Source organism: Lactuca virosa, chromosome 2, assembly GCF_052849685.1.
Source record: "Lactuca virosa cultivar CGN04683 chromosome 2, Lactuca_virosa_CGN04683_v6, whole genome shotgun sequence".
Taxonomy (NCBI): domain Eukaryota; kingdom Viridiplantae; phylum Streptophyta; class Magnoliopsida; order Asterales; family Asteraceae; genus Lactuca; species Lactuca virosa.
Genome location: NC_136427.1, coordinates 203670401 through 203681220, shown reverse-complemented (window position 1 = coordinate 203681220; position 10820 = coordinate 203670401). Strand labels below are relative to the sequence as shown.

General features: G+C 33.3%; 2 protein-coding genes and 1 long non-coding RNA gene across 3 annotated transcripts; all 3 read left to right on the top strand.

The window, feature by feature from the left end:
• The first annotated feature begins 1628 nt into the window (after positions 1-1628).
• Positions 1629-2081, top strand: LOC145158156 (uncharacterized). Its single transcript, XM_079077087.1, has one exon. The coding sequence runs from the start codon at positions 1629-1631 to the stop codon at positions 2079-2081; it is 453 nt and encodes a 150-aa protein (XP_078933213.1).
• Positions 2082-4623: 2542 nt separating this feature from the next.
• On the top strand, positions 4624-5642 carry LOC145156730 (uncharacterized). The gene is made up of 4 exons (XM_079075999.1): positions 4624-4797; positions 4893-4968; positions 5048-5220; positions 5322-5642. Exons 1-4 carry the CDS (start codon positions 4682-4684, stop codon positions 5395-5397), a joined length of 441 nt encoding a protein of 146 aa, XP_078932125.1. The 5' UTR covers positions 4624-4681; the 3' UTR covers positions 5398-5642.
• Positions 5643-9615: 3973 nt separating this feature from the next.
• On the top strand, positions 9616-10343 carry LOC145156729 (uncharacterized). The gene is made up of 3 exons (XR_013736885.1): positions 9616-9942; positions 10028-10083; positions 10166-10343. It is a non-coding gene; the product is annotated as an uncharacterized LOC145156729 (long non-coding RNA).
• The last annotated feature ends 477 nt before the right edge of the window (positions 10344-10820 follow it).

Genomic DNA, 10820 nt, shown 5'->3' with positions numbered 1-10820 from the left:
AAGCTTATAATTATGGTATAAACATTCGACAATTGTATCGTATGTATGTCGGGAAATATATATTTATAAGGGTAGTGGTATTATTTATTATGATTTCCATGAATTTCAATCCAATTTACAATGAGAGTAGTGGGTATGTATGAGTACGACTGGAACTTGGTGAGAAAGCCAAAAGAACAAGTCAACAATGGATTAAAGTAAAATGGTACAAAAAATAATGTAATATATAAATAGGATTTTACGTTGGGTTAGAGATGCTTAAAAAATAATTAATTATTTTAATGAGTAATTATATCAAACGTCTCAATTATAATTATATATAGAATAATAAACTAATAAAAATATATGTCTACACTTAATTACACAAAAACAAAAGATTAAATATCTAAAATAACCCGACTTTATCATTTTGTTATTTGAATTACTGCAAAATAACTCTTTTTTTCATGCAAACTCGCTTCCAAGCCAAATTCATCTTTTCTTTTTTCTCAAATCTTTCCGCATCTGGGTGAATTGGGCCTTTCGATTTTATAGACAATAACCATCAATATGATATGATGGTGATTACCTGACATTGGAACACTTTAAATGAATGAGTTTTAAGTTTTCAAATTCCAAAAAACTCAGCCTTAAAATGGTCGACGCTAAAAGAAAATTTACATATAGTAACATTTTATTTAGAATTACCCAGATTGTGTAACTTGTAAGAATAAATAATATTATGAGAGTAGCGGTTTATTGATTGGGAAATTGCATGACATTCTAATCAAATTTATAATGAGGTTAGTGGCCTAGTGGGTACTATGGGAACTTGGGGAGAAAGCCAAAGGAAGAGTTCAACGATGTGATATAATATAGCCCTCAATTTTTATTTATTTCACTTTAGACCCCTATAATTATATTTCTCGTTTCAGAAAAGTAATGTTAAGCTTTGTAACATATTATCCTGTTTATCAAGAAAAAAATGACAATGATCTAACCTTTTTTTTTTTTTCATGAAGAACGCCACCCTTTTTTTTATGTCAAAATGTCACAAAAGAGCACTTTCGACTACCACCCCTCTTTATTACAAGGTTAACTATAATAAATTAACATTTTTGTTATATAAAAAACACAATAAATGCTTTACAAGGCTTTAAATTAACAATAGTTATTTAAAGTTGCTGTTTTTTTTAGTTTCATCCATAAATTTTCTTCACACCATACATTTTCATTAGGTTATACATCAAATATAACATTGCAATCAGTGGCGGCCCTGGGGTAGTGCCGGCGGTGCGGTCGCACCAGGCCTCCGATTTTAGGGGGCCTCCGATTTTTAGGATAATTTATAGTTATAGTATTGGTATTTTTGTAAAATCTATTTTTATGTTTTATCAATAAATAAAATTAGCCCGGTAACTTTTGGTTCCAATTTTAGATGCGTTTTAACATTTAGCCTCCGATGCGTTTAAATTACCGAAACAAAGTCTCACTTTAAAATCATTGTCAATCACAAGGTGGGAAAGTAGGATCCTGAAATAGTAAAAGCTCTGCATAAACTTGTTGAAGAAGAGACAGACATAAAGATCATAAGTGAAGCTACTTGTCTAGCAGAGTATGAACTTGACATATTTGACTTTATAACATGTATGGTTATATGGTATCATATATTGGCTAAAGTAAATAACGTGAGCAAACAACTTCAGTCTGAGACTATGCGTATTGATGAGGCAATGAGTAGTGTGGGAGCACTTATTGAGTTTTTTAAAGACTATCGAGAGAATGAGTTTGGGAAGGCTTTGGATTGTGCGAGAGCTATAGCTTCTGATTTGGAAATTTATCCAGTGTTTGTTGAGAAAAATAATAAAAGAAAAGTTGTTAAAAAAAGATATTTTGATGAGAATGACATTGGGTTATCAGAGCCGGTACATGAACTTTCACCTCCAGAGTCATTTAGGATTCAATATTTTGTGTACATAGTTGATCAAACTATTGGTTCATTGGAGCGAAGGTTTGAACAATACAAACAATACGAAGACATTTTTGGTTTCTTATTCTCAACAGAAAAGTTGAAGTCAATGAATACGAGCGAGTTAAAGTAATGTTGCAAAAATATGGAAAAGAGGCTGCAAAATGGTCATATCTCAGACATTAATGCTGATGATTTATTCAACAAACTGGAGTTGTTACAAAAACATTTACCGGTTGAACACAATACAGCTAACGGAATACTAAATTTCCTAAAAATGATTAACACTTATCCAGTTTCTTGTCTAGCATACAGAATATCGTTGACTGTTCCTATTACAGTTGCATCAGCGGAAAGAAGTTTTTCAAAACTAAAGCTTTTAAAATCTTATTTGCGCTCGACCATGTCTCATGAGAGATTAAACGCTTTGGCATTGATTTCGATTGAGAATGTGTTTCTTGAGAATATTGATTATGAAAGTCTCATAGATGAATTTTCTTCTAAAAATGCTAGAAGGTCAATGTTTACAAAATAGTAATGCGTTGTTTTTTTTTTTTTTGAAAAGTTGTTTATAACAGTTTTACAGTTTTATTTGATTACCAATGAGTGATGAAGACATTATTTTGTGGTAGTGAATTTATGAGATGTTTTTTAGCAACTTTATGTTTTGAATTAGTGGTAGCAAATGTAGTTAATAATATTTACAAGAGAATTTTTGTGGGGCCTCATTTTAGTTTTTGCACAAGGCCTCCGAAATATCAGGGTCGGGCCTGATTGCAATTATCTTAAAACATAAGAATTTATTAAATAAAAATATATTATCTAAAAAATGAACAACATAACAACCTTGAATGTATGTCAAACTCAGAGCCGGTCCGTTGATTTTGAAGGCCCTGTGCAAAAAAAAAATGGGTCCCTAAATTTCGTATTAACAACATATAGCAATATAAAGCGACGTCGTTTTTTAAATAAATAAATAAATAAATAAATCATATTCATGTGATGTTTTATCAAATTTCGCGAATGTTATAATTGTTTGTTCCAATTCTTTTGTGATGTTTGATCAAATTTCGCGAATATTATAATTGTTTGTTCCATTTCTTTTGATTCTTCACTTTATTATATGATATTAAATCAAATCTCAGTTTGTGTTTAAGAAATTATATGGTAATCATTCAAACAGATCAAACGATATTTTTTAGTAATATCTACTAAAAAAATATAATTAATTTCCAACAAAACCCACTGAAAGCGTTCACACACATATAGATATGGGTGGTTGGAGAAATGTAAACAATCTAGATGTTGAATCAAAGGAACATGTAATAAAAATTCACAGAAAGCTATTGGACCTCGAACATTTGTGATGGTGGATTCAAAACAAGGAAATGAGTAAATAGTTTTTTTTTTCATTTTGTAGCGCATGCAAAGGACTTTAAAAAAAAAAAAAAACGAGCACACTAAAGGACTCGAACCTGGGTGGTGATATCTAATTGTAAAATGACAAGCGCCTTACCAAATGAACTACATGAAACACTTAAATAGAAATGAACGCAACATTATATATACAAACATTAAATAATGATTTGGCTAAATTTCGGGCCCTATTTTCTTCGGGGCCCTATGCGGTTGCACACCTTGCACTCCCCTAGGACCGACCCTGGTCAAACTTGAACAATTATCTCATTATGTTAACCTATGATCATCATTTAAAAAAAAGATATGTTAGTAAATACTTTCTTAACCATATTTAGAAAACAATTAATTTTGGAATAATTATACTAAATTTCATGGCACATAGATCATCGTTTTAAAATCTACAATTTTAAGATATTATAAATGAAAAATGATCTCGTTGACAGTAAGACCCATTCTAAAGTAGGATTTGTAGTAGGATCTTACGCTTCCAATTAAATAGTAGTTATATGTGACCTCATCTCTTTAATTAGCATTTATTATACAGTGAAACCTTTAAAATTCCGAATCTTATGAAATTCACCATTTTTCCTATATCCAATGCAAAGACTAAAAAGTTGCACATTCAAATCATCAAAAACTTGAAAAAACATCACAACATTATTTATTTAGAGCACAACGACATGCATGTTACTCTCTTTCTGGTCTTGTGCAATTAGTTGTACATGGCCACAATAATCTTGTTTCAATTTCACGATTAAGATGTTTTCTTTGTAACTACGGTGATTTGCATCTACAAAAATTAGGGTCGTTGTCTAAGATATTAAATTTATTTCCTCATGCTTGAACAATATCAACTTTCATGGCTATCGTACAAACAATACCTTGTGATCAAATTTGAAGCTTTCAAATTCGGGTCCAATTTCACAATCCCGATTTTTCAAAACGTAAAGGGATTATAGATAATATTTCAATCTTGATAACCTTGGTATAATTGTTTTTACAAATATATAAGTATTTTCATTTTTAGAAAAATGTGTAGCAGCCGTATAATGATATATCATATCATGTTTTTTTTTTCTCTAAGTATTTAAGATTGTAACCGAAAAAGAATGCAAGGGTTAAACAGTAATACTTTCTAAGTCAAAAGGCAATAAGTTCGAAGTTCTTCAATACCTCGGGGACTTTTCAGCAATTCATCCAAATGCAAGCTACAAATACCCCGAACGTGAAGACGAAGGTGGTAAGAAGTAAGAACATCTCGCCACCAGATTCCTCCTCCCTCAGTTCTCGATCAATCTTCGTCGGAGAAAAATTATGGCCGGAAACGTTGAGGTTTTGCCGAAAGAGTACGGCTACATCGTTTTCACCATCATTGCCTACGGTTTCGTCAACCTGTATATGCAGATTCAAGTCGGCAAGGCTCGAAAGAAGTAATATTTTCACACAAACACACACACACACACACTCAATTTGATTCTATTCTATCTTTACCTAATTTGAAACTTAACAAGTTTTGCTGATGAAGGTATAAAGTGTGGTTCCCAACACTCTACGCCACCGAAGCTGATACCAAGGATTACAAAATCTTCAACTGTATTCAGGTTTGTAAGAATGAATCACTTGCTTATTTAGAAGATTCAAAAATCATTTCTGATGGAGTAATTTTGGGTTTGTTTGCAGAGAGGGCATCAGAACTCGCTTGAGTCTGTACCGATCTTCTTTGTTTTTATGGTTTTGGGAGGGATTCAACACCCACTTATATGCTCGGCTCTGGGATTAGTTTACTCAGTCAGCCGATTTTTCTATTTCACCGGTTATTCCTCCGGTAATCCTAAGAGACGTATGCCAATTGGGTATGTGGATTCTACTTATAGTTATAATAAACTCTTGTGTATTTGCTGAAGACTTTTGACTTTAATTTGAAGATACTTTGGTTTGCATGATCTGTTTGCAGGAAATACAACAGTGTTGCATTGGTGGGGCTTCTGTTAGCTAATATTTCGTTCGGGGTGAATCTTATCAGGGCATAAATCATAAGAATCGTCAAGAAAACCATGTCCTTTTGACGCTTTGTTTTGGTATTAATGTTCATAGGAAGTAAATGGTGATTTTAAATGGCCCTTGGCTTTTAAGCTGTTGTTGACGTTGTAGAATATAGTTGTAAACTTGTAATACAAAAGAAGGTGTCTTGGAATGCATAGTTCCAACTTCCAACTTCCAAGAGCTTTGTATTAGTGTCGGTATATGTTATATTATAAGCCCGGAGTTTTTTATGTTTCTTAGGGTGATCATTTGGACTTGTGGACCGGTGAATCGGATCGGACCGTTTTTTTGGACCACCGGGCTGGTTCTCGGTACTAGCATTTGAGCAAAACCGGTCCCTTTTTTTTACCTGTCCAGTTCCGGGTAAAATCCGGTTTTTGACTTACATATTTTAAAAAAGTTTGTATTATGTGAAATTCTTTAAACAAGCATATCTCATTGGTTTTAATTCGGATTGACATGCGGTTTTTTCCAACATGTAATTTAGAGTTTGTAGATTATTTTAAACTATTATTTTCTTGGGTTTTGTTGTTATATTCGATGAGTTACAATCTTTCAAATATGAGATATCAAAGCTGAAATATTTTAGCTTTTCAGTAAGAAATTTAAACTTTTGTATTCTATGAAATTCTTTAAACAGACAAATCTAATTCGTTTGAAGTCGGATTGACATGCAGTTTTTCCAACATGTAATTTAGAGTTTGTAGATGATTTTAAACTATAATTTTCTTGTTTGTGGTGTTATATTCGATGAGTTACAATCTTTCAAATATGAGATATCAAAGTTGAAATATTTTAGCTTTTCAGTAAGAAATTTAAACTTTTCTATTCTGTGAAATTCTTTAAACAAACGAATCTAATTTGTTTTAAGTCGGATTGGCATGCAGTTTTTCCAACATGTAATTTAGAGTTTGTAGATGATTTTAAACTATAATTTTCTTGTTTGTGGTGTTATATTCGATGAGTTACAATCTTTCAAATATGAGATATCAAAGTTGAAATATTTTAGCTTTTCAGTAAGAAATTTAAACTTTTCTATTCTGTGAAATTCTTTAAACAAACGAATCTAATTTGTTTTAAGTCGGATTGACATGCAGTTTTTCCAACATGTAATTCAGAGTTTGTAGATGATTTTAGACTATAATTATGTAGTTTTTAGTGTTATATTCAATGAGTTACAATCCTTCAAAGATGAGATAGCAAAGCTGAAATATTTCAGCTTTTCAGCAAAAAATTTAAACTTTTGTATTCTGTGAAAATTTTTAAACAATAATATCTCATTCGTTTTAAGTAGGGATGTCAAAAACCCCCGCGGGACCCCGATACCGTACGGGAGTAATTTTTAAAAAAATTCGGGAGCGGGAGCGGGGGCGAGATTAACCCCCGGTTATTTTCGGGACCGGGGTCGGGAGTGAGTATTTCCGTCCCGTACTCCCGCGGGGGCCCCGTTATATTTATATAAAAAATATATTTATTTAATATAAAATAGAAATGGGTTATGGGGGAAACTGATTTTAATATTAGGGCTTCACAATTCACAAATCACCGATGCCATACGCTTTATTCGGTCTTCCCTTCCTCTTCCCAAAGACCCAAAGTCCAACTCCAAACATTGAACGACGACTGTCAAGACTCAATCGACGATCGACTAGCAGGCAGTAGAAATCGACCATCGACTCAATCGACGACGACTGGAGAGTGGATATTGACGACGTCGACGAGTCAGTCAATTACTCAATCGGCGATTTCTCCAACAAAAACGCGACCGGCGACTGTGACTTCACGATTTCGATTTCTCGCCTCCCAGTTGACTTCTCCACCAGAAATCGGAGGTAAGTTATTTAAAATCTGAATTTAAGGTTTGCAGTTTGCAGTTTCTCGCCTCTCAATTTCTATATCTCAATGTCGAGTCTTCACAGTTCGACTGCTAGTCTGCGACTACTCCACCTAAGACGCGACTGTGAGTCTGTGACTTCAAGATTTCTGTTTCTCGCATCCCAGTCGACTTCTCCACCAGAAATCGGAAATAAGTAATATAGTCATGTGTATTTTGACTTTTTGTGGTTTTTTGTTGACTGTTGTTGACTGCTAGTTTGTTGTTCACTATATTTCATGATATACTCATGTTTATTTTGATTGGTTGCAAATCTGAATTTGTTCACTGCTCACTGTAATATAGTCATGTTTACATATTGTAGTTGTTCACTATATTTCATGATATACTCATGTTTACATATTGTAGTTGTGTAAAGATTGTAGTTGTGTAAAGATTTTAGTTGTGTACAGGTTTTATAGTGGTTGTTTACAGATTATGGGATCTTACTGTAGTTATTTACAGAGTGTAGTTGTGTACAGATTTTGCTATTTCTATGAAAAAATAATGTTGATTAGTATATTTGTGTGAACCATTTTCAGATTTTTGTAGTTATGTCTTCAGCAGAGCCGAATCAACCCAATGATTCAACCACGGTTAATGATACCGCCAATTCTGCAGTTAACTGTAGCGAGAAACAAATGAAATTTATATCTCCAATGTGGCGTCATTTCACCTATGAAGAAGTTAATGGAACCAAAATGGCGGTTTGTAAGTATTGTAGAAAGGAAATTACTTATACAACCAAAAATGGAACCAAAGGGATGCATTCTCACCATAAGTCATGCAAAATACGAATTGGGCAAAAGAAAATTGATGATTTTCAGAGTCAGTTAACCGGAAAAAGATCTAAGACGGATGAAAGTGGGGGATCAATTTTAGCAACACATCGGTTTAATTATGACGATTCGCGAACCGATCTTGCTAAAATGATCACAAAACATGATTACCCACTTAGAATTGTTGAACATGAAGGCTTTAGAGATTTTTGTCAAGGGCTCCAACCACTTTTTTGGCCTATTTGTAGAAACACAGCTAGATCTGATGTCATGAAGTTGTAAGGTGAGGAGAAGGCAAGGATGATGCATTTTTTGGAGAGTATTCAAGGTAGGATTGCAATAACTACCGACATGTGGACTGCCAACTACCAAAAAAGAGGATACATGACAATGACGGCCCATTTCATTGATGATTCTTGGCAATTACAAAGTCGTCTTTTGAGGTAATACTTAATTTATATTAATTTGTTTAATCTATCAGTATGCATTCTTTAATTAAATTGAATTTATTTTGTTAACTGGTAGGTTTATATATGTGCCATATCCCCATACTGCTGAGAAACTAACTAATGTGTTGATGGATAGTTTGTTGGACTGGAACATAGATAGAAAATTATCAACTTTAACTGTTGATAATTGTTCAACAAATAATTGCATGATAGATTTGATGGTAGACAAACTTCCTTTTGATAGCTTGATTTTGGGTAGAAGCTTGTTTCATATGCGATGTGCTGCACATATTTTGAATTTAATTGTGAGAAGTGGGTTGGATGTTTTTGGAAATAGGATTGAGAAAGTGCGTAACAGTTGTAGTTTTTGGACAGCTACACCAAAAAGACTTGATACATTTCAAAAAAAAATGCAAAGTTTGAGAATGTTTCTTGTGAAAAAAACCTAGTTGTTGACTGTAAAACACGATGGAATTCTACGTATTTAATGCTTTCCACAGCTTTGAAATACAAGAAGGTGTTTTATCGGTTACAACAACGTGAGCCCCAATATAAGAGTGCGCCTGATGAGAAAGAGTGGGCTTTGGCAAGTGAGCTTTGTGATAGACTAAAAATCTTCTATAATGTCACAGAATTATTTTCGGGGACAAAATATCCAACAACCGACATTTTTTTCCCCAAAATATGTGAAATAAAGATTGCTCTAAAGAAATGGGATACATCTAGTTTCATTGAAATAAGCGAAATGTCCGAAAATATGATTACAAAGTTTGATGAGTATTCGAAAGAAAGTCACGGGGTGCTGGCTATGGCGACGATATTGGATCCAAGGTTTAAGATGAAGCTCCTAGAGTATTTTTTTTGTTCCCATTATCTATGGAGTAGATAATGCAAAAGATGAAATTCAGAAAGTGCGTCAAATTTGTGAAGATATATATATATATATATATATATATATATATATATATATATATATATATATATATATATATATATATATATATATATATATGTGATATGAGTCAAGCGTTATCAGTCAAGCAAGTAATGATGATATTACTAGTAAGCCCACTTCTAGTCGAGATGCAGCTCCTGGAAGTGACATGGACTCATTAGATGCTTTCTTTTCATGGAATTCTTCTACTAGTGAAGTTTTTGTAAAAAATGAATTAGAAAGGTACTTAGAGGAAGGCACTTTACCCCAGATTCATGAGTTTGATGTGTTAGGTTGGTGGAAGTTAAATGGGGTTAAGTATCCTACATTGTGTTTGATTGCAAAAGACATATTAGCCATTCCTATCTCCACTGTTGCTTCAGAGTCTTCTTTTTCTACAAGTGGTAGAATCGTTGGTCCACATAGGAGTAGACTTCTTCCGTCAACAATTGAAGCTATCATATGCACTCAAAATTGGCTATGGGCGGGTAAAAAAGGTATGTATGAATTTGCTTGAACCATTATTTGTTTTTTTCATTTTAATATATTTTTCTTATTACCTTTATTTTTTTTCTTGGTTAGGTTGTGTTATTGATGGTGATGATTTACATTCCGATGAAGACGACGAGGGAATTGAGGTAAAATTATTAAATTTGTCGTTTTGTATTGAATAAACTAAGATAACAATTTATTTTATTATTATTTTTGTTATTTATTTAGGGAGGATATTCAAATGTCAATGAATGAAGGGTTGAAGGAAATTAATGGATATTGAAGATGTAGGACATGTTGGTATTTTATATTTGTAATTTTGGATTTGTCGTATTTTGCATTTGTAATATTGGATTTATCTTTGTAAGATTGTTGGAATTGGTGTTTTGTACTGTTGGATTCATAATGTTGGATTTTTAACTTTTTTTTTTGTTTCTAAAAGATTAGGTTTTAAGCTTTTTAAGTTATTAAAAATAGTCTTTTTAGTCTAAAACAAAGCAAATTTTTACCAAAAAAATCCATTTTTAAGCCCATAGACCGGGGGAACGGGGGCGGGACCGGGGGCGATGGAGGTAACCGGGAGCGGGACCGGGGACTGTTTAAACGGGGGAACCGGGGGGGGGGGGGACCGGGGGCGGGGGCAACAAGTGATTTCGGGAGCGGGGGCGGGGGCAGCTATTCCCGCTCCTGTTTGGCCCCGTTGACATCCCTAGTTTTAAGTCGGATTGACATGCGTTTTTTTCCAACATGTAATTTAGAGTTTGTAGATAATTTTAGACTATAATTTTGTTGTTTTTGGTGTTGTATTCAATGAGTTACAATCCTTCAAAGATGAGATATCAAAAGCTGAAATATTTCAGCTTTTCAGCAAAAAGAAATTTAA